The sequence below is a fragment of the Nerophis lumbriciformis genome, linkage group LG17, assembly GCF_033978685.3.
Source record: "Nerophis lumbriciformis linkage group LG17, RoL_Nlum_v2.1, whole genome shotgun sequence".
In the NCBI taxonomy this organism is placed as follows: domain Eukaryota; kingdom Metazoa; phylum Chordata; class Actinopteri; order Syngnathiformes; family Syngnathidae; genus Nerophis; species Nerophis lumbriciformis.
This window is the reverse complement of record NC_084564.2, coordinates 27548897-27575070: the sequence shown is the minus strand read 5'-3', so window position 1 is coordinate 27575070 and position 26174 is coordinate 27548897. Positions and strand designations below refer to the sequence as shown.

The window sequence follows — 26174 nt, the reverse complement described above, 5'->3', positions numbered from 1 at the left end:
ATAATTTCTTCACGTTGTGGGTTACAGTGCCACCTGTTGCTTTAGCATGCTTATGACAGGCAATGAAGGCATTTTTGTTGGTTTAATTAGATTTTTCTACTGAGATTTGGGAAAATGTGCTTGTACAAAATACATATATTCCAATTAGGTGGCTATATATCATTGATATGGAAAGTGGCAAAAGATGGTGAGTGACAAATAATTCATCTTTATCACAAATTGTACTCCCTAATCAAATAAATTGATACTATTCATCAATATAATGATATGCTAGGTTCTAATTCATAATTGATTGCAAGAAGGACTCTATAGATGCAACTCAACTTGTTGCAGTGTTTTGCCACTTTCATTCTTCATTCCACTAAGAACTAGTGGCTTTAAATGAGGATTTAGCCAGCATATGAATCATGTTGGTGTTATTTACATGTGCGCATCAGCACGAGCTACCTTTATTTCCATCTGAGTGTGTGGTTGACCTTTGATGTAGAAGATTATTGTACTTGGCTTCAACCTCCTGCAAGAAAAGATTCATCCAGTGAGACGGGGACGCTGCAAATAGCCGCCACCGCCGATTGATGAGACATTGTTACCTTCAGATGGTTGAGGTTGGCCTGGAGGTTCCTCAGGTAAGACAGGACTTGCCTGCTAAAAGTCGACAGGCTGCCGGCGTGCGACGCAGCTGAGAACCTCAGATTGATGCCCGAGTCGGCGGCGCAGCGCTGCGACGCGCTCAGCTGCTTCCCCGCGGGTGACGCCAGCATGTCGTCGTCGGTGCTGCTCTCACCTGGACCGCCGTATTCTTCCAGGACTAAAAATCCTGCTGAGGAGACAAAACGTCTGTTAGCATGCAAGCAATGCGATATACGGCATGATGTGTGAGAATACTCACCATAATCTTCGGGGGACTCGAAGAAGCCGGTGTCCCCCGAGCCCAAGTCCTGGGCTGGGTCCTCGGTTTGGGAGATGATCCTCTCCGAGCCATTGTGGACCTCGGGACCCCGTTGTGGGGTCCTTAACGAGGTGGTCCTGAGGAGGCGGGCCCCAGTAGAGCGTTTGGTTTGCTCAATAGCCTCCTGCGACATGAGCTGCGTCACCAACACCTGCTTTAACGACGACACTGGACGACCAGCCAACACAAACAAGTTTTTGGGGGTTTTTTCAGTACAGTTTCAACTATAATGGTCATGCGTATATTGCGCTGGCCTTCTCAATAGGTACTTCAAACAGCCTTAAAGGAGTAAAGAAAATACTGTGTATACAATACAGTAATGAATGGTTCATAATTGGGTTTAGGTTTCAATTCAGATTGATTCTGCCCATCACATTTTCAAGCACCGTGTATTAAATGTATCAAACAAAGTCATCAAGTGTATAAATTGGTTTTCCAATAAATGCTCAATACATTACACAATCGAAACAATTTTACTATATTATGTTTAGATTATAATTAATTTATATTTAATTATTAAAATGGGTTTATATATGCAGTACGGCCCAAAAGTTTGGACACACCTTCTCATTTCAATGTGTTTTCTTTATTTTCATGATTATTTTACCTTGTGGATTGTCACTGAAGACATCAAAAATATGACACCTGTGAAGTGAAAACCCTTTCAGGTGACTACTTCTTGAAGCTCATCGAGAGAATGCTAAGAGTGTGCAAAACAGTAATCAGAGCAAAGGGTGGCTATTTTGAAGAAACTAGAATATAAAACATGTTTTCAGTTATTTCACCAATTTTTGTTAAGTACATAACTCAACGTTTTGATGCCTTCAGTGACAATCTACAATGTAAAGAAAACCCATTGAATGAGAAGCCGTGTCCAAACGTTTGGCCTGTACTGTATGTATTTGACTTTAGTCGGTCATCAAATGTATATTTTTGTTAGGTATCAATGATGTTGTCTCATTCAAAGAAATATATATGTATAGTTGCTATGTATTTCTGGCACAAATCTTGATAAACGGTACAAGCTGATGAATCTATTATTTGACATTGCGATATCACTGTGTCACTACTTGGAGTGTCCACAATCTCTTCCCATACGATATCAATATTGGAGCCCAGAGTATTGGCCGATACAGCTATTAATTTGTGTATATATATATATATATATATATATATATATATATATATATATATATATACACACACATATATACATATATACATATATATATATATATATATATATATATATATATATATATATATATATATATATATATATATACACACATATATACATATATATAATATATATGTATGTCTATATATATATATATATATGTATGTATGTATGTATGTATGTATGTATGTACAAACCCTGTTTCCATATGAGTTGGGAAATTGTGTTAGATGTAAATATAAACGGAATACAATGATTTGCAAATAATTTTCAACCCATATTCAGTTGAATATGCTACAAAGACAACATATTTGATGTTCAAACTGATAAAACTTTTTTTTTTTGCAAATAATCATTAACTTTAGAATTTGATGCCAGCAACACGTGACAAAGAAGTTGGGAAAGGAGGCAATAAATACTGATAAAGTTGAGGAATGCTCATCAAACACTTATTTGGAACATCCCACATGTGTGCAGGTTAATTGGGAACAGGTGGGTGCCATGATTGGGTATAAAAACAGCTTCCCAAAAAATGCTCAGTCTTTCACAAGAAAGAATGGGGCGATGTACACCCCTTTGTCCACAACTGCGTGAGCAAATAGTCAAACAGTTTAAGAACAACATTTCTCAAAGTGCAATTGCAAGAAATTTAGGGATTTCAACATCTACGGTCCGTAATATCATCAAAAGGTTCAGAGAATCTGGAGAAATCACTCCACGTAAGCGGCATGGCCGGAAACCAACATTGAATGACCGTGACCTTCGATCCCTCAGACGGCACTCTATCAAAAACCGACATCAATCTCTAAAGGATATCACCACATGGGCTCAGGAACACTTCAGAAAGCCACTTTCACTAAATACAGTTCGTAGCTACATCTGTAAGTGCAAGTTAAAGCTCTACTATGCAAAGCAAAAGTCATTTATCAACAACATCCAGAAACGCCGCCGGCTCCTCTGGGCCCGAGATCATCTAAGATGGACTGATGCAAAGTGGAAAAGTGTTCTGTGGTCTGACGAGTCCACATTTCAAAGTGTTTTTGGAAATATTTGACATCGTGTCATCCGGACCAAATGGGAAGCGAACCATCCAGACTGTTATCGACGCAAAGTTCAAAAGCCAGCATCTGTGATGGTATGGGGGTGTATTAGTGCCCAAGGCATGGGTAACTTACACATCTGTGAAGGCACCATTAATGCTGAAAGGTACATACACCATCCAGACTGTTATCGACGCAAAGTTCAAAAGCCAGCATCTGTGATGGTATGGGGGTGTATTAGTGCCCAAGGCATGGGTAACTTACACATCTGTGAAGGCACCATTAATGCTGAAAGGTACATACAGGTTTTGGAACAACATATGCTGCCATCTAAGCGCCGTCTTTTTCATGGACGCTCCTGCTTATTTCAGCAAGACAATGCCAAGCCACATTCAGCACGTGTTACAACAGCGTGGCTTCGTAAAAAAAGAGTGAGGGTACTTTCCTGGCCCGCCTGCAGTCCAGACCTGTCTCCCATCAAAAATGTGTGGCGCATTATGAAGCGTAAAATACGACAGCGGAGACCCCGGACTGTTGAACGACTGAAGCTCTACATAAAACAAGAATGGGAAATAATTCCACTTTCAAAGCTTAAACAATTAGTTTCCTCAGTTCCCAATCGTTTATTGAGTGTTGTTAAAAGAAAAGGTGATGTAACACAGTGGTGAACATGCCCTTTCCCAACTACTTTGGCACATGTTGCAGCCAGGAAATTGTAAGTTAATTATTATTTGCAAAATAAAATAAAGTTTATGAGTTTGAACATCAAATATCTTGTCTTTGTAGTGCATTCAATTGAATATGGGTTGAAAAGGATTTGCAAATCATTGTATTCCGTTTATATTTACATGTAACACAATTTCCCAACTCATATGGAAACGGGGTTTGTCCATGCATGTATGTGTATATGTATATGTATGCATATGTATGGATATATGCATGTGTGTGTATGTATACATATATATAGATATACATCATTTTTTTATCTTTTTTACTATTCATATTACTATATTATTGTGTATGCACCTTAGGGGATCTGCTCCAATTTCGTTGTTCTTTGAACCTGTGCACTGTAATAATGACAATAAAACTCGATTCTATTCTAATTTGATACAATATCTGCCAAATCATGCATTATTCTATTATTTTGTAGTGTAAAATGTTAGAAAAAGCGTGATCAAGTTAAACAAAGAACATAGGTATGAAAAACAATTACCTATTTATTATTAATATTCCGGAATGGATTTATGCTTTCCTTAAATTAAAGTGGAGTGATAGCCTTTTTTTTTTTTTGACACACATTGTGACCACAATAATTCATTAAATTAAGCTCATGACGCAGTAAACTGAATATTACGGACACGTTTGTTACTGTTTACCCCGGTACTTAATATGCTTTTACCCTGGAGACTTTGTATCTGTAAATAACATTAAACAATAATTGTTTGATACTTGATTATATTGACAAATGTCATGTTTTAGACTGCAATATTCTTATATTAAAAAAATGTATTACGTATATCTAGATTATGTGATCAGTTGTTGTGTAGCTACTCGCTCCGAATAGCCTACAGCCTACTCGGTTTACCTTTTGTAAATTACTTTACGTAAATACAAGCACAGCTATGCACAGGAAGGTCTTAAATTGGATATTTCAGATGCAAGCCCATATAATCCGATGTTTTTGCTGCTATCGGAAGGATGTAATATGAATATCGGATTGGGACACCCCTAGTCTTACCAATACGGCAATTTTCTGTACACTTTTGGTTAATTGTTTGTCATCATTATCTTTGTCACAGCTCTTGTATCAAGTATCATTATATAGTGCAGTTCTTCATGATTTCAGAGTATAAAAAGTGTGTTTACATGTTTTTAGTGCTTCATCTGCTCTGGATGGAAAGACATTAAAGGAATCTCTTCCGCCATCTCCAGCCCCCTGGTATGGCAGCTCAGGGTCCATAACCCCTCCCCCCTCCTCCTCCTCTTCAGCTCCATCTGCCTTCGCCACCTCAAAGGGGTTATTATTTACGGGGAGAGGACTTGGCGTCACGCCCCTCGTAGCTGGACTGGCTTCTTTATCTGACAAGATAGAAGTCACAGTTAGGCTTCATCCCGAGTCGTGTGTTGATGTAGAAGGAGGGAGGATGGGTCTCCTGTCACCTGTGGACTGAGTGCTGCCGGTGGATGTGCGGTCTGAGTCTTGACTCAGTCTGGAAACACCAGCTGTGATGATCTCCACGCCATCTCTCTCACCGCTGGTACACAAATAAACACACATTGGAAGCAAGCTCAAAGAGGAATGGGGAAGGCTTGTAGTTTGAAGAGTGAGCTGGGATGATGGAAGAACATACTCGGTCTGTGGTAAAGGTATGACGCTGTGAGGTTTGACTTTCATGGCATCGGCTCTCTGAGTGATCAAGTTCTGCCACCTTGTAGAGAGAAAGCACAACAGTTTTCATATAAAGCATGTATATTTTTTTATAAATGCCAAGCAGATTGTAAGGAGGGTAAGATAATGTCCCGCTCTAGTCCTGTAGGTGGCAGCAGTGCCCATATAAAAAGTGTCTGAAAGCTGCCAAACTAAAATCTATGCCAGCAGAGCGGATCTGAGCAGATTTTGGTCTCACATTCTCTGATCTGACACCGTGGAAGCCATCAGCTCGTAGATCTGCGCACCATTGTCGGACATGGACAGCACGAAGAAGGACTTGTTGTCTAGCAGGACAGAAAAAGAACGATGAAGTGGAATGTTCTCCTTGAGTACATGTAGGAAGAAGGGTTGTGGCTGTTTGTTTACCTGTCGCCACAGAGCGCACTAGCACGGTGTTAAGCTTAATAATGGGACTGAAGATGTGCTTGGTGTCGGCGGTGCCCGCCAAGTTCTTGCTATGGCACTTGAGGATGAGTCGCTCGTCTTGTTTCTGGAGCAGAACCAGGATGTCCTCCAGGAGGAGAGTGTAGAGCTCTAAGAGGACACAGATAGAAGGGATAGGATCTTCTATGTCTATGAATGTTCTCATTCATCCAGGTCAATGTCATCTTAAGACATTCAATCGATCGCAACTGAACTGTTTGGTTTGTCTTAGAAGACGTTTTGCCGCTCATCAAGCCTACTCGGAGGAGCGCCGAAACATCTTTTAAGGCAAACCAAACAGTCGATTGAATGCTCTGAGATAGGATTTTCTAGTTGCCCACAAACTAATGTCTTATCTTATTTAGATCTGTAGAAGACAAACCAATTGTCTTGTCCTTGTTCACTTTCCATGACAGCGGGCCCTCGTGCACCATGGTTTTCTTGGTTAGATCCAGGTTCTGATGGATGACATTCAGACATGTTTATATGTTACACACGTTACATTAGTTTGTTTTGTTTTTATTTCATTCATTCAGGGTCAAACAAAAACAATCAACATAGCATTAAAATAAATGGGTTAGGTTTAATGAATGAAAAGGGGCAGAAAGAAGTAAAAACTTATAATATCGGCCCGTATTCACACAATTACAACATTTGTTGTTCAACTCAGGAGATTATTCGATATTCATAACATACATATTTTACAATATACAACAACATAACTGAACCTGGAAACAATAATTTACTCCAAATCATATATGTTCATCATCATGATTTTTACTTTGTATTTTAAAATATGGTAGTCAAGATTGTTCCATAAACTTACACCTTTGATTGAAATGCTTCTTGTTATTGTCCCTGTTCTAAATCCCAATGTATTAAACAGCTCAGTTCCTTTTACATTATAATTACTTTTTTTTAATGTATCCGTTTTAAAAGTTGTTTGGTAGAATTTGTGTATGTGCTTTGTACATGATTTTTAGGATATTATACTCTACCAATTAATTACATTTCAGTAAATTTAATGGTTTAAATATTGGGTTTGTGGGGTTTCCTGTATGCATTTCCACTTCAAATTCTTACAGTTCTTTTCTGCAAAAGGAAGATTGAATTTAAATATGTTTTACATGCACTATCCCACACCTCAACACAATATGTCAGATATGGAACAATCAGTGAGTTATACAAATTCCTTCATTCTGTGTAAATATAAAGAGTTTAAGATACTTTCGCGTTTGTATAATTTATATGTGATTTCCATGACAAATTTTCATCAATCATAACACCCAAATACTTAATCTCTTGTTTTCTTTGAAACTCAACCCTTGAATACGGGTAATTTTGATAAATTTGTTTTTAACCACCTCTTAACACATCTTTAATATTTTGTCCTGAATAAAATAAGGTTGTGTCATCAGCAAACAAAATACACTAATTGTTTGAAACCATAGTAATATCATTGACATACTGTACATGAGAAACACTATTGGCCCAAGGACCGATCGTTGTGGTAGTAATAATAATAATGACTACGGTACATGCTTTGAAGACAATTAGAATAAGAATGTTTGCCTTACTTTGACAAACTTGGACACGTTTCTAAATTCAATTTCATCACCAGAAAAAGTATTATTATTAAAGCAACAACTGCTGCACTAATTTGTTAGATCCGCTGCTACAGCTGCACCCGCCAAGGCAGAGTCTTGCCACTTGATATGTAAACGAGTTCCCTGCATAGTATTTATATTTTTCAAATCCTTGTTTATTCCCTGCGTGGTATTACATAATCCACTGCGATTCTGCGACAAAATGCAGCCCAACCTACCACTGTACGAACTGCCTGAGCTCACTCCAGTTTGTCCGTTAAGAGGATATTTGACTAAAGTTCCTTGATCAATCAATTAGGAAAGTTCCCGCTCAATCAAGTCATTATTAATTATAGATTAGATTAGGGCTGTCTTCATGTAATCAAAGATTTGATTCAGAGGAGTCTGATTCAACTCTCAACCTCGCAGTCGAATCGTCTGATATGAATATTCCCTGCCCTCTCCGTGGAGGTGAGTTAATACCTGCTGAAGCCCTCGCATACAGAAGGTGTGTTGGAAGAACAAAATGATTACATTCATCATCATCATGTCTTCTTTAAATATTAGAAAAAGACTCTTGTGTGCAGACAAAACATTTTTAAAGACTAAGATATAAATCTTAGTTTTGGCTGTCTTTTCGGCTGTCAGACACGAAGCTGACTGTGCCGTCGCACGTCTCTGGCTAGTCGAATCCCGCCGTCAGTCCCGGTAAAACTCGCAAGGACACGCCGGCACGCATCACCTTGCCCCGGAGGTGTAGCTTTCTTCCTGGAAAGGTAATGATCCTTCCGCATGTTCACTTACAGAAACTTTGTTTTGAATTTTACTTTGTCTATTTAGTTAAGTTTGATATCCCTCTTGGTGCTGAGCGCCAGAGCAGACTTTACTAACTGTGGTTTAGTCTTACTTGGGGGTTAAAAAAGTTACAAATGACATCTTTGTTTTGTTCACTTTAATGAAAGACTTTATTCCTTTGATAAGTTTTTTTTATCTAACTTGGAATACACAAATATGTACTAGAGTGCATCCAGGTGACGTTACTGACACCTAGTGACCAGTTAGTATTCAATACTACATTTCACCATCTGTTTATTTATCTTTAAAAATTGCTTTAGATTAGACTGATAATCGACAAGGGGCAAAATGTAATGAATCAGATTGGACTATGAAAATCTTTAAATCAGAGACAGCCCTAGATTAGACCACCTGATTAAAAAATGCTGTACCGGTATATTAGCCTGATCATCTCTGCCGTTGTTTGACGCTGCTGGTTATTATTTTAAAGAAATATTTTATTAATGTATATCTAAAGCTACATAGTTCATGCTGGTTAGTCACCTTTAACTCCAGGATCATTGGGTTGTCTGTCTGCTTTAGGGAAGACAGGTCCAGTCGCCTTTGATAGTCCTCCAGCCGCTGCAATAAGAAAAGTGTGGGTGACATTTAAGTACTTTTTAAACAAAGCCCACAAACTGAGGAGCAAAGAAGGCACTAATGGCAAGATTTATTAGGTGACGGAAAACAGCCCACCTGCTTGTCTTCGGACTCCTTTACCGCCTGGTTTACATGATTGAGGATCTTTCTACAGCAGTCTGCTGCCTGCTTCACTTTGTCCTTCTCCACTGCATCATCTGAAAAATAATATGACATCAGCGGTGAAAAAAGGCTTTGTCGGGAAAATGTATATCCCGCTTTGTGCATTAACCCAATATAGATGGGCTTAAGAACAGCGTAAAAAAAAAATATTGAGGCTATGTGCTACCATATCCAAATTATGCACCACTGCGTGTGGACTGTTAAACTCGTAATCTCTCCCATCTGTAATTTGCTGCTCACATAGTGGTTTACATTTTCAAAAAAAACCACATTGACATCATTAGGCAGCATTTTTCCTACCTGTGTATTTGGAGATGTTGTCCAGCAGCAGTGGGTACTTGGTGAACCTCAGCATCTCCACAGGAATGATGTCCTTCAATTGGAGCCGTCGGCACAATCGGTTGCTCTGCGCCTCCTGCGAAACACACCCAAACATGAATGAGTGTCCATTCAATCAAATTGATTGCACAGATTACAAAAAATATTTTGAGCGTCTATGTAGTGCAACCACTGAAAGGCTCTGCTTTTTTTTCCAGCGTAATATTACCTGGATGAACGAAATAAAGCGCGAGTCTTTCTTTTGCTTGGTCTTGATGATCTCCAGAGCGAACGGCTGATTGCTGCAAAATGTACCCACGGCCTGCTTGATCTTCTCCTCCTCTCCGCCACTGAACTGTAAGCAGCCACGCCGAGACCGGGCCGGGCGAAAACAGACAGATAATGTGGGTCAGGGGCAGTTGTCATGGAGACGGTGTTTAAACGCCGCATGGAGCGCATACTCCCAGAAGGGCGGGGGAAAGGCTTAAGTCCTCATGGCAAGGGTGGCTTGAGTTTATATGTAGACTCGACCCTCAGCGGGGAGCGTTTAGCCTACTTATGCCCCCATGGAGACATTTTGGACAAGGCTGCCAGCTGATATGGGGCTAACTAAGCTCCGTCTCTTATCACGCTCATTTGGTGATACGTACGTGTCAAATGAATCTGGGGCATGATTTGACATGACCACAGACAAATGAGCTTTCGTTGTACTGTAGTACAGCTCTGTTCCTTCTCCAGATAATGATGCATAATTTAAATGCCGTTACACTTCTGTAAACCACAACACAAACAGCAAATGGAGTATGAGGTATCCATGAGGAAAATATATATGTTTTTTGGGGGCCATGAAGCAATCTCAGTAACTATGTTTTCCCCACACCATGGCCTATCAGTCATTCTAAAAGAAGAAATACATTCTCAGCTTAAGAAATGCACTCACCCAGGAGAGCAAGTCATCTCCTATCTGATCAATTACTGAAGACTCATTTCTCTTCCGAACGGCTGCCATTTTCTCATGAATTGAAACTGAATAAAAAAAGGGAGGGAGACTTGTGAGCAGGCAGTCAGGAATGTGTAGTTTTGCGTGTAAGTGCGAACCATGCAATTGTAGAATCTCCTCCAAGTTGGTGAAGATGTTCTTGAGGTCTGCAGGGGGCAGGATGGCCTCTTTGGAGAGCTTCTGATAGAAGACGTGATCTAAAACCCTCAGCATCCGCACGTGCGCACGCTCCGTGTAATACAGCTCTTCAAACGCATAATTAAAGTGAAAATGTAATTAAAATAATGTTCAATGATGCTAGATTGCAGTGATTAAAGATTAATAATATTATTAATGGCCTGTTTATTTCAAAACTGGGAACGATCAATACTCCATTCTCACCATTTATAACCTCCTGTCTCTTAATTTCGTGAGGCCTGAGACCCGCCAGAACCTCACGTCCCACCAGCTGCTGCCAGTTGAGGGGGTCATGATCCGAGTCTGTTCCCTGGTCGTCCTCGCTTTGAACGTCGGCAGCCCCCAATCCCTCCAGCCTTTGTGAGAAAAGATGGAATGTTCAGCACTACATGTCTGGTTTTAGTGGCATGTGATAGCCAACAAACTTAATCTCACCTTCTAATGGCCTTTGGCGTTCCCTCGTGGGTTCTGCAACGTTAACAGCGAGATGAGTGGTCACATGAAGCTGACAGAAGTATTACTGCTAGTATAAAGGGGACCTATAATGATTATCATCTACATTTAAAACAGTTCTTAATGGTCTATAATATATATAGGATATGATTTGCTGTACATTTCGCGTAAATTCTGCTTCAGTCACATTTATAACCCGTTTTTTTTTTTTTAAATCTGTCTGCAAGATATTCATTTCTGGAGGCGTTCCCAGATTGCAAATGAAACCACACCCCGCCCTCTCCAAAAGCATCATAATTTGTCTTTTAAAAATGTACATCTTAAAGTCATCGCTGCAATTTTTTTACAGACACGGTCGAAAATAAACAACATCAGGTGCACCCGTACACTCGCTGATCTATTCAGTGAGTGCATAAAAAACACACCACGTCACTGCATGTTGCACGTCTTTGTCATTATACTAATGCCACAATTAGATGAAAATAATACTCTATACTACCTTTTTTTGTTTTCTCATAGTCTGATGCCAAACAGTGGTATCCAAATCTTATGATTTGACGCTTGTTTAAAACGAGTATCCAACATTATTACAACATTTATAAGCCAAAAAAGACCACATTTATCATAGGTCCCCTTTAAACGAATAAAGGCAAAATGACCTGTCACTTTCTCTCTCGTCCTCTTGTAGTTGGTCAAGGTTGTAAAGGTCAGGGTATGACAACCCATCAAGGGGGTCAGTCTGAAGACCGTCACTCAGCCTGGAGGAGCCTGAAGTTGGAGTCCCACCTGCGAGTCGACCAAAGTTTGCACGCATGCTCGCTTTCTACTCTCACATTAATTGGCTTACAAACTCACCTGTTTCTGCGTCTCGACTACCATCCGAGCTGAAGGTGGTGCTGCTCGGGGATGAGGTGGTGACAGATGTCGGGTGTATGAGCTCAGAGCCCTCACTGGATTGGCTGCCCCTTAAACGACCCCCATCTGTGTGATCGCTGGCCCCCAAACTAGGTTGCGACAACTGTTTCTGAGGCTTGGGACGACCATCTAGGGCTTTGCCCACTGAGAAAAGAGGAGGTGGAGTCAGAATGTCACAAAGCATCTTAAATTACGTTTTTTTTAAAGGGGATATATTATGCAAAAGAGATGTTGTGATGGCTTGTATTCACAGACTTGGCCCTCTTGTGATGTAACAGTCATGGTAATTTACATAGGACTGCCCCGAGCAAAGATCCACCATTTTCTTTTCCTGCAAGTGACTACACAGATCTACCATCATGTAAAACTAGAAGCTAAGCAGAGCTGCAGGGTTTTTGGCTGCACCGATCATCACACATCATTACCTCCAAGCCACAGAGGACAAGTTGATTTAATTTATTTACAATTGATAGTTGTTCTCGTTGGGGCCCCAGACTTTGATGGTAAACATACAGGAACTCAGTCTACAGCTCCAAGGCTGATGACTCAAATTAAAAGCTAATTCCCTTTATTATCTCTAATGTAGAAATAAGAGTACGTAGACTTGCACTGTAGTTTCTTTTGGGAGGGTGAAGCATATTTCACCAAGTGACATTCATGAACTGCTTCCCACACAAAACAGATGTTCAGAGAGTGTGCTCCAATTCTTGATCTTTGCGAGTATTCTGACTAATGTAAGACACCTGAAAATCGTATTGAATCAAACCTTCGGCATAATATGTTTCCTTTAAAGTTTAAATAGCTCACCTGATGCTGCTTCAATGCGACTCGGCCTACGTTGAGGTCCAAGGATACTGGGAAACCTGGGCTTCTTTACCTTCTCTTCGCCTTCCTTGTCTGTCTTGATGCTTTTCTATTTGTGAGGAATTCAAAGAGTCAGCTAGGAGGTAGGAAGGAGGAGTGAGGTAGTGTGAAAATTGAGAGACCTTAATCTTAGGAAGGAAGTTGATCCGGACCCGTTTTGACTCCAGACTGCGAGGTTCTTTGACCCTCACACCAAGGTGCTTCATGTATGTATAGATGACATACTGCATAGTAGTGCTAAAGAAAACGGAAACCCAGAGTTTGTTAGACAGATAACCTTGTAATATTATAAACCATCAAGAGCCCACATTGTGACTTGCACCATATGTCAGCACATATGTAAACACACAACTATTGAAATAATTTACACTTTTGGATTATTTAATACAAACATATTGAATGAACAACATTCTTTAATGAATTGCCTGTCAAATTTCTTAAGTTATCAGGATTGACGTGCAATCAATGAAGCACTTGGAATTATCTCTTTTTGTTATTATTTCGAAATAAATATGAACTTGACTACTTCACAGACAGTGATCATTTTGCATCACCTGCTTTTGGGTATTTTGCACCATTTGCATTAACTCGTGATTAATTACATAAAATTGTTGCTTTCGACATGTATATATGCAGATTAATCACACAATCCATTTTGACTGTACTGTACATGCTCCTTTACCTTAACTACAAATGGCAACCTGAAAGACGGCCTGGACTGCTATATGGTCAAGGATCAGGTCAATGCATACACCAGTGCAAAGATGAATGAGGAAACTCCGATTGTTTTGACCGATGGCGAATTTCACTTCAAAATACACCCAGATAGGACTTTAGATAAAACCGTAACCAAGTTTTGATCAAGTAAGTGGTGTGCAAGGTTCAAGGGTTTTATTCGTCACATGCAGAGTACACCACAATGAAATGCTTTTTTCCATGCTCTTCAGATAATGCGTACAGTGGGATCCAAACACTAGTTGCTGAATCTAATACACTAAATACAAAAAATTCAAGTAAAACATCTAAAAAAAAATATTCCTTGATGACGTGTTTTTGTGATTAATCATGATTGATCCAAATTTAAAAGTGTGATTAATTAAATTTTTTAAAATGTATCATCTTACAGCACTAGTTTTAAGTATTTTATCATGAGCTTTATGCATTCTGAATGTACAAACCCCGTTTCCATATGAGTTGGGAAATTGTGTTAGATGTAAATATAAACGGAATACAATGATTTGCAAATCCTTTTCAACCCATATTCAATTGAATGCACTACAAAGACAAGATATTTGATGTTCAAACTCATAAACTTTATTTTTTTTTGCAAATAATAATTAACTTAGAATTTCATGGCTGCCACATGTGCCAAAGTAGTTGGGAAAGGGCATGTTCACCACTGTTACATGGCCTTTCATGTTTCATTTTTTAAGCTTCTCAGGTGGAATTCTTTCCCATTCTTGCTTGATGTACAGCTTAAGTTGTTCAACAGCCCGGGGGTCTCCGTTGTGGTATTTTAGGCTTCATAATGCGCCACACATTTTCAATGGGGGACAGGTCTGGACTAAAGGCAGGCCAGTCTAGTACCCGCACTCTTTTACTATGAAGCCACGTTGATGTAACACGTGGCTTGGCATTGTCTTGCTGAAATAAGCAGGGGCGTCCATGGTAACGTTGCTTGGATGGCAACATATGTTGCTCCAAAACATGTATGTACCTTTCAGCATTAATGGCGCCTTCACAGATGTGTAAGTTACCCGTGTCTTGAGCACTAATACACCCCCATACCATCACAGATGCTGGCTTTTCAACTTTGCGCCTATAATAATCTGGATGGTTCTTTTCCTCTTTGGTCCGGAGGACACAACGTCCACAGTTTCCAAAAACAATTTGAAATGTGGACTCGTCAGACCACAGAACACTTTTCCACTTTGTATCAGTCCATCTTAGATGAGCTCAGGCCCAGCGAGGTCGACGGCGTTTCTGGGTGTTGTTGATAAACGGTTTTCGCCTTGCATAGGAGAGTTTTAACTTGCACTTACAGATGTAGCGACCAACTGTAGTTACTGACAGTGGGTTTCTGAAGTGTTCCTGAACCCATGTGGTGATATCCTTTACACACTGATGTCGCTTATTGATGCAGTACAGCCTGAAGGATCAAAGGTCACGGGCTTAGCTGCTTACGTGCAGTGATTTCTCCAGATTCTCTGAACCCTTTGATGATATTACGGACCGTAGATGGTGAAATCCCTAAATTCCTTGCAATAGCTGGTTGAGAAAGGTTTTTCTTAAACTGTTCAACAATTTGCTCACGCATTTGTTGACAAAGTGGTGACCCTCGCCCCATCCTTGTTTGTGAATGACTGAGCATTTCATGGAATCTACTTTTATACTCAATCATGGCACCCTCCTGTTCCCAATGTACCTGTTCACCTGTGGGATGTTCCAAATAAGTGTTTGATGAGCATTCCTCAACTTTATCAGTATTTATTGCCACCTTTCCCAACTTCTTTGTCACGTGTTGCTGGCATCAAATTCTAAAGTTAATGATTATTTGCAAAATAAAAATGTGTATCAGTTTGAACATCAAATATGTTGTCTTTGTAGCATATTCAACTGAATATGGGTTGAAAATGATTTGCAAATCATTGTATTCTGTTTATATTTACATCTAACACAATTTCCCAACTCATATGGAAACGTGGTTTGTACATACACATTTTAAATACTGTATTTTTTATTGGTTTGTTTACATTTTTGCATATTGTTTTTAAAACGTTGTAATTAGGACATCATTTGAAAAAACAGCTTGTGCAAAACTGGCTCTCTCTGTATAAATAAGGGTTGACATTAAATCTTCATCCACCCATCCAGTAGACACAATAAATTAGCTTACCACTTCTCTTCTTCTGTTGTCTGAGCAGTAACCCTGCAAGCAACACAAAAGGAAAACAAAATACATGAATGAGTCACGTTTATTGGAAAGTGCATGCTTTTGCGTTGATTTGTTTCACTTACAGGATGTCTTCTATTTTGGTAATGATATTTTCAGCGTAGGAGCGTTCACGCTCGAGAGTGACGCGATCTCTCACACGTTCTTGGTCCAGTCTGGCCAGCTCCCCTTCAGCAACAGTGAGGCCCATACTGCGCTTCTGTCTGCATGCACCGACAAGTCATGTTATCTTACGTACAGTTCATAATGTGATCAGCTTGATAAAAACCTCTAAAGATAATAAATGACTGAAAAGAATGTAAAACCCAGCTGTCATCCTACCTGAAATCCTCCAGGTTCTTCTGGATGTCAGGAAGCAAAGAGTCCTGGAGTGTTTGAACGTGCTGACGGTTTATTTCCTCTGGGATCAATTCCGTCCGCCGCCGATCTGCAAGAACATGTATTCACATAAGATAAGTCATGTGCAAAAACATTTAGGTGATGACGTAAGTGAAGTTGGGAAAAACTGACCAAGGTCGGAGGAGATGGAATCAGGGACAACCACTTTTAAATGCTGAAATAATATAAACAACAACCATGAAATAACTGATGACACGTTCCTTTTCTGCCTTTGATTTCCATGCAATAACAGTGCTTACTGCTCCACGATCAATGAAGAAGGTGTGGAGGTCCATGAACACCCGTCTGGTCTCTTTGGAGTTAGTCTGCTTGTAGAAGTCGGCGTAGAGATAGCACAGCTGGGGACACAAGCCAAGCAAGTGTATGAATAAAAGACAATTCCAAGTAAAAAAGAGGTGCATGGATAAAGGGGGTTCATACCACAGGAGCCGGATCAAATTGAGATATGACGTGATGCAGGAAAGCTGCAAGGTGGGCGGGCCGAGACTTGAGCTGCTCAATGCTGGTGAAGCGGTAACACTGGCCATTTGTCTGGAAGATGAAACGATATGAACCAAAACAAACAATATAACAGTTAAGCAATGACTGACAATGTAGATCAGGGGTGTCACACGTACGGCCCGAACAGGTTTTATCCGGCCCGCGTGATGAGTTTGCAAAGTATAAAAATGAGCTGCTTTTTTTTTTTTTTTTTGAACGAAAGAAACTGCTGTTCTAAATGTGTCCACTGGAAGTCACAATAGCAATTCTGCTGGCAAGCAAGAGGTACAAAGTAAAGGTGGACTGTGGCTCCTCCTCCTCGACCCACATGAAACTTAAAACTTGCCGTTTTATTTCTTCTGCTTCGAACACATCGTCATTTGGCACCCTCGTTGCCCCAAAATGTCTCTGTCAAACGCGAGAAAAGTGAACTTAACCCTTTTGAAAGGTTTTGACCTCCGTTTCTTACGGTTTATTGAGTTAGCTCTGGGTTGATATGTGGACATGACAAAGGAGGTATTTGATACCTAGAAGAGTTTACATGTTGAGTTTTTGTTCAGTCCCAGAAAAACTGTGATTTAATGTTTAATCCTGGCGTTGTAGATACACTGAGACAAAGTCTAAGGTCATTGTGTTGTTGAAACTGCACCAATTTCCTCAGAATTTTCAACAAATTTAAAGTGTTTTGTCCAGAGTTTAATCTGTGATTTTTACGTTTTCATAATGTGCTTGTTCTATTTTTTGCCAAAGTAAAACAAAGAAAACAACCTGAATTTGTCTTTATTTTAAGTTATCATGCCATGATTTTACCATTCTGGCCCACTTGGGAATAGATTTTCCTCTATCCGGCCCTTGAGCTAAAATGAGTTTGACACCCCTGATGTAGATGGTCATGAGGTAAAATACCTGCTCATGGTCAGAATCAAAATAATCGTCCTCTGCTCCGATGATGTGCGAGACGATGCGAGAGGCAGGATTGCTGGCTGTGGTGGGAGAAACAGAGTCCTGGGGACAACACAACAGTGTGACATTGTGAAATTAATTAACCCTCTCCAAAACTATCACAATTAATCTTTTGAAAACGTACACTGTTTAAATATATATTTTGAAGTGGTCAGCGTTATTTTTTTTCACGGTTTCACAAAACAAAACAAACTTCATAATTATATAAATTCACTTGGTAACAAAAATAGGTAGACCTGCACACTCGGATCGACTCAGAGCCACATAAAAAGCAGCTAATTTTACCAGCATTAATGTCATATCTGTGTTATGATGCGATTACAGCAAGATTAATTGAAAATAATACTTTATCTTAACTTTTTTTTCCTCAGAGCCTGAAGCATAGGGTGAGGAAATAATGCTGAAAATATGTACGTCAACCTCACTGACTGCGAAAAGAGAGGCAAACAAAACTGCATGCAAGCACACACTAAAATGCATGAACCTTATCATTTGAAACTTTGGCACTTTCAACATTGTAACCTCCTATCCAGGAGATCGCAAAAAGCCGCTGCCTGACCAGGGCTCAGAAAATCTGCAAAGACTCCTCCCACCCCCACCAAGGACTGTTTTCACTGCTGGACTCTAGAATGAGGTTCCGCAGCCTCCGAAGCAGAACCTCCAGGTTCTGTAACAGCTTCTTCCCTCAGGCCGTAAGACTCTTGAACGCATCATAATTAAATTACCCCCTCAACTCCCCCCAAAATGGATTAACTCGCTGGAATAAAAAAGACAATATAACGTACATCCATAAACGTGGACGCATGTGAAAAAGTGCAATATATTTATTTGTAAAGTAATCTATTTATTTATTTATATATATTTATTTATTTTATATATATATTATATATATTATTTATATATATTTATTTATTTATATATGCACCTTATTGCTTTTTTATCCTACACTACCATGAGCTTATGTAACAAAATGTCGTTCTTATCTGTGCTGTAAAGTTCAAATTTGAATGACAATAAAAAGGAAGTCTAAGTCTAAGTCTAATTTATGAGTCAGAAAAGATGAAATTCATCAAAGGTCACCTCTAAATAAAAGCAAAACTTATTTTGAATTATTGGTCATTGATATGTGTTTAATATGTGTTTCTTTAAAATGTACGAAAAACAATGTGATAAAACTGTAAATCACATTTTTTGTGAAAAATTCTAAATTTTATTTTCAGGCCATTTTGCCCAGGCCTAATATGTGCCAATATTACGTTGACTACCATTTGGACATAAATATATGTGACAAAGAAAATGAACAAGGCAAACATGTATGACTACCAGGTCAGTGGCATCCTCTGTCTCCGGGGAGTGGCAGGAGTTGAAGCTGTTCCTTGGTGTGCTCTTTGGGCTGGGGTAGGACAATTCTCTCTGGCAGAAACTCTCTGGGGATCCGAGACCCAATCCCGAAGAAATCTGTTGATTGCATGTATCATAACTCACAAATGAACACCTAAACATCACAGACTGTAGGAAGCACAGGACATATAATTGCTCTGAATTAATTGTGTAATTAGGATTGGCAATGATGACTTACAGGGGTGCTGCTCCAGGACATGTCAGCACTTCGGTCTCCCACCGAGGCAGGAGTGTGCTCAGTCTCAAACATGCTACCGTCATCTGCATCTCCACCTGGGGCAGCCTCCTACATGTGCATGGAGACATATTTGTGATAAATGGAATAGGCCAACATCACAACAAAGGCTAGGATATCTACAAGAATACAAAGCGAAGGCTGTATGCAGGATGCAAGAAACAGGAAATAAAAGGGGGGGGGGGTGTAAGAAAAAAGGAAGTACAGTAGGTTAGGTACAGGGTTATTCAACTGGCGGGATAGACACCATACCGGCCCCCGAGTTCAGATCAAAACTTGGGAGACAAACATTTTTGCAGCAAATTCCTAAAAACACTAGAGTTCTCCTGTTGTATAGAGGAACTTGGACCACTGCAAACACATTGGCAGATCCTTGCTTTGACATTTTAACCTTTCAGTTCAGTTCAGTTCATTTATTTACTTTATTCATAAAAAATCAAACAAAGGAATAAAATAAATATCAATCAATCAACATAACATTAAGGTAAAATATGAATGAAAAGGAGCAGAAAGAAGTTAAAAACTTTTAATATCTGCCCCCTATTTTCACAAATACAACAATTGACTTTCAATGATGGCAACTACAAAGCCATATTTCCATTTTACAACAATTAAATCAATCCTGAAAAAAATATTATTTTCAGTCTTATCTTTTAATCATCATGATTTTTTTTTTTTTTTAAATACAAAAGGAGATTTACATTGTTTTATTCAACTGTCAAGATTGTTCCATAAACCAACACCTTTGATTAAAATACTTATTTCCATTATCACTGTTCTAAATCTAAATGCATTAAAGATTTCAGTTCCTTTCAGATTATAATGACTTTGTCTTTTTACAAAACTGTTTTGAATGTTGTTTGGTAGAATTGTTGCATGTGTTTTGTACATAATTTTTAGGATATTATACTCTGCCAGTTCATTAAATTGTAATAAGTTTAACTGTTTGAATATTGGCTTTGTGGGTTCCCTGTATGCATTTCCAGTGATGATTCTTACAGCTCCTTTCTGCAGAAAGGAGACTGGATTTAAATATGTTTTACAGGCACTACCCCACACTTCAATACAGTATGTTAGATATGGAACAATCTGTGAGTTATACAAAATATACAATGCTTTTTGATTTAGCAATTCCTTCACTTTGTGTAAAATAGCAATAATTTTAGATACTTCAGCCTTTGTATCATTTATATGTGATTGCCAGGACAAATGTTCATCAATCATAACACCCACAAACTTGATCTCTTGTGTTCTTTGAATCTCAACTCCTTCAACAAATAATGAGCCATCCACACGTTTCAAACTATTTCAAAAAATCATAAATTTAGTTTTACTAGTATTCAAGGATAATCTACTTACATCAAACCATCTTTTAATTTTGATGAATTCCTTTTCAACCACCTATAACACATCTGTAATATTTTGTCCTGAATAAATTAATAAGGCTGTGTCGTCCGCAAATAAAATATACTTAAACAGTTTGGAAACCATGGTAATACTATTGACCTACATGAGAAACAGTATTGGTCCAAGGACTGTTCCTGGTGGTACTCCACAACTAATATGATGTAAGGCAGACTTCCAGTTGTTAACTTCCACAAACTGTGTTCTGTCCTTGAAGTAACTTTGGACCCACTCATGAGCCACTCCTCTTATTCCATATTTGTACAGTTTGTCCAATAATAACTTATGATCGAGCATACCAAACGCTTTTTGAAGGTCTACAAAATTACTTACTAAATATTGTTTTCTATCTATTGCAGTTGACATGTCTTTTCCCAAATCAATTATTGCTGTTGTTGTTGAACTTGAGTGATTGGGATGAAACCCATACTGACTGTTACCTAAAATGATACATCTATTAATACATTTATTTAACCTGAAAGCAAACAATTTCTCTAAGATCTTTGAGAACTGTGGCAGCTGTGATATTGGTCTGTAATTTGTAAAGTCATATTACTTTAGCAATTTTCATACGGTCTGGAAATATCCCTTTCATGAACAATAAATTACAAATGGTTCAATAACTAAATATAAGATACACTTTACAAAAGTCATATTAATGTCTACACAATCATTTGAGGTCTTATTTGGACACTGCTTCACAGTTTGCAATATTTCAATCGTGTCTACTTTATCAAGAGAAAATCCTGTTTATATTATCTATCATAAATTCTCCAATTTTATTATCGACTTTAATTTTCGGTATTAATTTAGCCAAAGAAATTATTAAAATCATTTACTACATCATCTTTGTCGTAAACATCTTTATTATCTTTACTGAAATGATTTGGAATTTTAAGTTGTGCTTTTTCTTTTTTTAGAACCCTGTTAATTATTCCCCATGTACCTTTTATGTTGTCTTTATTGTTGTCTAGCAATTGACTATAGTATTCATTTTTATGTTTTCTCATAATCCATATCAATTTGTTTTTATATTTTTGTACCTCTCTTCTGAGTCTTTTGTTCTTGATTTTAAAAACGTTCTATACAAAAGATTTTTTTTCTTGCAAGCATTTTTTATCCAAGGTTTCTAAATAAAATTTCTTCTGCCATTGCCTCGAATTTAGATTTTTTTTTTTTTTTACAATTCTTGTCGAACAGATGATTCAATATTTTCATAAATGAGTTGTATGCATTATTAACATCATCTTTGTACACTTCATACCATTTTTGTTTATTTAAGTCTTCTCTCAAAGCGTTCAAGTGATCTATTTCTTACAAATATCTCTGATGGGTCTTACACTACAGTAATACATATCTCTGACAAAATAAATAAACCAAAACCAAATGTCTACTGTAGAGGACCCTGGTTCTCCGGAATATGCAAAATAAGACTAATAGTGCAAGGAGAAGTCCAGCCCCCCGGTCCTTAGGCTTTCTGGAAATCTGGCCCCCAAAACAATCTAGTTGTATAACCCTTCTGTGGAGTTATGAGTGAAACAGCGCTGATAATAGCGAAATTGACCATATAGTGAAATAAACAAGTGTTTACATGACACAAGGATATACTGCATACAAAGATGGCACAGACACAATAAAGTAGCTTTCCACAGGTTCTTAATCCTCAAATAAGATCAGGATTAATGTTGGTCTGGAGCCTGCTCTACTCTCAATGATACAAAGACCTTACGGATGTTGCTGATGCCTACTTGACACCAGACTGTTTATTTTTCGGGAAGCAAGTGCGATCTGTGCTACCTGAGTTGCGCCAGTGGACGTGAGGAGCTGACCCTGCGGCTGTGGAATGTATTTCTTAGCTTCCTGGCTGTCTTTCAGTAGTTTGGGGGAGGGGTTTCTGCCATACTCCTCCTTCATTGCCTAGACAGGACAACAAGAGATGTACAGTCCAAATAATGCAGTACAAGCAGAAGAGGCTTTTAAATCATTCTGTATCGGTGCAAAGCATGTTAAGTAATTCATAAGCACCCATTGAGGTTGTGTGGAGGTGAGGCGGTCGTGAGGACTGTATGGGCGCTCTGTTGCTGGAGAGTTTGGGGAGGAAATGCTAACGCCCAGCATTTCAGACTCGGCTTCAGACAGTGGGATCTGGGTGAGCCCCGGAGGGCGACCCAGTACGGTGAGAGCCACATAGGAGCCCGCTAGAACCGGGAAATCAACATTCGGTTATTGCTTAAAAGTAGCATACTTTTTAATATTAGAAGAAGACAAAGGACTTACATTTGATAAGCTTCACCACTTCAATGTGGTTTGAATGTGTAACAAGAGTCCCATTAACCTGTAAGGCATCATTTGTAGCATGGCCATTAATACACAAGCTTATCTAGCTAATATTCAACAGTGATGATTGGCCAGAAGGTGGCAGCCAACAGTCTGTTTTGGCCTCGGGCAACAAAACATTTGACTTGAGCATAAAAAGAGAGGCAGACAATCATTACCTTGATGATCCTATCTCCTGTCTGAACACCTGCCCGCATTGCAGCCCCATCTGGCAAACACACAGTCGTCACAGAATTAAAGTAATCGAAAGACAAATTGTTGCCAACAAGAAAATACTACCCGACAAACCAAAGCAACTGTTTTGAGTACCATAAGAATGGTTATATTTCATGACGGACCTGTTTCACAGCTCCACAGCAAACAAAGGGATTTAGTTACAGTGTGAGACAGGTTTATTATGACTTTTGTCAGCTGAAACAGTTTTTTTTTTTACAGTGGCTCGAATGATAGATAAGTGCTGGCAAGAAGAATGACTGCTGTCATTATAAATGTGTGGAATAGAAACACTGCTTGCTTGATATGTACAGAACGTCACAACAACACTCAATAGTACAGATGAGACAGGTAGCGCAGTTCTCGGTGCACATCGATCGTTTTTATAGTATTGTTTCTTTTTGGGGTTATTATTTTGGAAAGACAAATTGAAATAATTTTTATTTACACCGAGCTGCAAAAAAGCCTGAAGACAGAATAGTTTGCATACCACGTTGCACGCATGAGTGCACAAGGTGTTAGGCCTCCTTGTCTTATCCAAAGGTGTATTTAGAACATTGTTTTTCAACCACTGTGCCGGGGCACACTAGTGTGCCGTGAGATACAGTCTGGTGTGCCGTGGGAGATTATCTAGTTTCACCTATTTGGGTTAAAAATATTTTTTGCAAACCAGTAATTATAGTCTGCAAATGATGTGTTGTTGTTGAGTGTCGGTGCTGTCTAGAGCTCGGCAGAGTAACTGTGTAATACTCTTTCATATCAGTAGGTGGCAGCCGGTAGCTAATTGCTTTGGAGATGTCGGAAACAGTGGGAGGCAGCGTGCAGGTTAAAAAGTGTCTAATTCTTAAACCAAAAATAAACAAAAGGTGAGTGCCCACTAAGAAAAGGCATTGAAGCTTAGGGAAGGCTATGCAGAACGAAACTAAAACTGAACTGGCTGCAAAGGAGAAAAAAACAGAATGCTGGACGACAGCAAAGACTTACTGTGGAGCAAAGACGTCGTCCACAATGTACATCCGAACATGACATGACAATCAACAATGTCCCCACAAAGAAGGATAAAAACAACTGAAATATTCTTGATTGCTAAAACAAAGTAAGTGCAGGAAATATCGCTCAAAGGAAGAAATGACACTGCTACAGAAAAATACCAAAAAAAGACAAAAAGCCACCAAAATAGGAGCGCAAGACAAGAACTAAAACACTACACACAGGAAAACACCAAAAGAGTTAAAGTAAGTCAGGGGATGATGTGACAGGTGGTGACAGTACACCTACTTTGAGACAAGAGCTATATTGATGCATGCTTGGTTATGCTTTAAAGTCATATCCAACAATTGCGAGAACAAGTTTTTATTGTCAATATCGGCTACTGAGTTTCATTTTTTAATGTTTTCTGCTGGTGGTGTGCCTCTGCATTTCGTCAATGAAAAAAATGTGCCTTGGCTCAAAAAAGGTTGAAAAACACTGATTTAGAAAAACACTAAGTTACATAGAAACCGTATATATTTGGGGTGCCAATTTCAGTTATGGAAGAAGTGCGTCACAGTAAAGATACTGTACCGCTACACTGCATCTACCAGTTATAATTTGTACTTTGAAACTTTTGTACTCACAAAAAGTGTCTATTGTGTGAGCTCGTCCAAAGCGGCATGTTTTTTTTTTATATTAATTTTTAAATATAAACGGTCTCGTGAAAAGCCTAAACAGTCCCTACGTGTTGAGTCAGAGAGCGAAACAGCAGCCAAACAAAGAGCGTTAAACAATGCCGAGCGGTGATGACAGTTCTCTCTTTGTAACCTGATAACAACCCACACCATCCTCCCCAGTCAGCAACACACTATGCCAGTGACCGCACATCCTGTCAAAAAGTCCCATCTTTAAAAAAAAATAGCGCAGCTTCTCTCAGGAAATACACAGTCAGCAGCAACAAATGAAGTGCAAGAGAGAAGCTTTAATGAGGAAAGAGTTGAGACCTCACCTTCTTTGACAAGCTGCACAAACACGGGGTTGTCACCGCTGACTGTGAGCCCGAAGCCATTTTCGTCTTTCTGGATGATTACACATCGCTGGACCAGACCTGCAAAGTGAGACAGGAAAGAAAAGTCAAAAAGCTAACACTTGTATGAAAAGTCACACACATAAAAACAGTATCATGCTAAAATTGCAAAATAGCTTGCAGTTTTCATGCTATCACTTAACACGATTGCGTTTGTATTATGTTGTGTGGGTGTGTGTGTGTGTAGCGAGAACAGCTGCACCATGTCTTTTTGACAGGAAATGGTTGGAACTTTGCTACATAATAAACATTTTAAGGGAGAAACCATTATTTTCGGTTTCTTAACGCATGGTTTCATTCGATTACGGCTTATCTAATGCCTGGGTGATAATAACTGTACTGACAGGACAAAACAGTGCAAAAATGTTATAAAGATTTGTTACAAAGCCAGAAAATCTGCATTTTGAGCTAGTAGCATGTTATTGTCTGACCCTTGAACTACTTTCTTGTTGTGACTGACATTTCTTGCCCAGTGCAGCATCAACCGGAGAGGCAAAGGATCAATAAGGGTGTTGGGGGGCTGTCGAGTGGAAGGAATGGAAGCTAATAGATGGGAGAGAGGTTTGGAGAAGGGAAAAGCCCCAGGCTGGGGGGAGGACAGGAGAGTCTAGGCTAAACAGGGCTGGGGAGCTAAACGGGGGGGAAGGGAAAGGACAAGGCAGGGGTGTCAAAGTTATTAAGCCATAAGAGCGAAAAGAGCTGGTGTGATTTTACCTCTCGATGTTGATCTTGCTTTCTGTGCTTAACTGTGGTTTAGGTCAGGGTTTATAAAACGTTAAGGAGCGGGAGTGCTGA

General features: G+C 39.1%; 1 protein-coding gene across 4 annotated transcripts in view; it reads right to left on the bottom strand.

Annotated features, from left to right (window-relative positions):
* arhgef12a (Rho guanine nucleotide exchange factor (GEF) 12a) overlaps positions 1–26174 on the bottom strand; it is a 102284-nt gene that overhangs the window by 3085 nt on the left and 73025 nt on the right. For 3 of the 4 annotated variants that reach the window (XM_061972999.2, XM_061973001.2, XM_061973002.2), the window contains 35 exons: positions 25302–25400; positions 23266–23315; positions 23048–23105; positions 22796–22968; positions 22568–22687; positions 19310–19417; positions 19054–19188; positions 17674–17772; positions 16708–16818; positions 16527–16625; positions 16399–16441; positions 16210–16315; positions 15954–16091; positions 15832–15864; positions 13058–13172; positions 12879–12984; positions 12012–12215; positions 11816–11942; positions 11139–11171; positions 10908–11059; positions 10625–10771; positions 10467–10552; positions 9756–9881; positions 9509–9623; positions 9143–9243; positions 8951–9028; positions 6409–6484; positions 5970–6137; positions 5800–5887; positions 5524–5601; positions 5333–5427; positions 5039–5251; positions 890–1117; positions 591–820; positions 448–514 (listed from right to left, as the gene is read on the bottom strand). In XM_061972999.2, coding sequence (XP_061828983.1) covers positions 448–514; positions 591–820; positions 890–1117; positions 5039–5251; positions 5333–5427; positions 5524–5601; positions 5800–5887; positions 5970–6137; positions 6409–6484; positions 8951–9028; positions 9143–9243; positions 9509–9623; positions 9756–9881; positions 10467–10552; positions 10625–10771; positions 10908–11059; positions 11139–11171; positions 11816–11942; positions 12012–12215; positions 12879–12984; positions 13058–13172; positions 15832–15864; positions 15954–16091; positions 16210–16315; positions 16399–16441; positions 16527–16625; positions 16708–16818; positions 17674–17772; positions 19054–19188; positions 19310–19417; positions 22568–22687; positions 22796–22968; positions 23048–23105; positions 23266–23315; positions 25302–25400 — 4005 coding nt within the window. The remainder of the gene's footprint in view (positions 1–447; positions 515–590; positions 821–889; positions 1118–5038; positions 5252–5332; positions 5428–5523; positions 5602–5799; positions 5888–5969; positions 6138–6408; positions 6485–8950; positions 9029–9142; positions 9244–9508; positions 9624–9755; positions 9882–10466; positions 10553–10624; positions 10772–10907; positions 11060–11138; positions 11172–11815; positions 11943–12011; positions 12216–12878; positions 12985–13057; positions 13173–15831; positions 15865–15953; positions 16092–16209; positions 16316–16398; positions 16442–16526; positions 16626–16707; positions 16819–17673; positions 17773–19053; positions 19189–19309; positions 19418–22567; positions 22688–22795; positions 22969–23047; positions 23106–23265; positions 23316–25301; positions 25401–26174) is intronic. The other variant, XM_061973000.2, reaches the window with a different exon arrangement.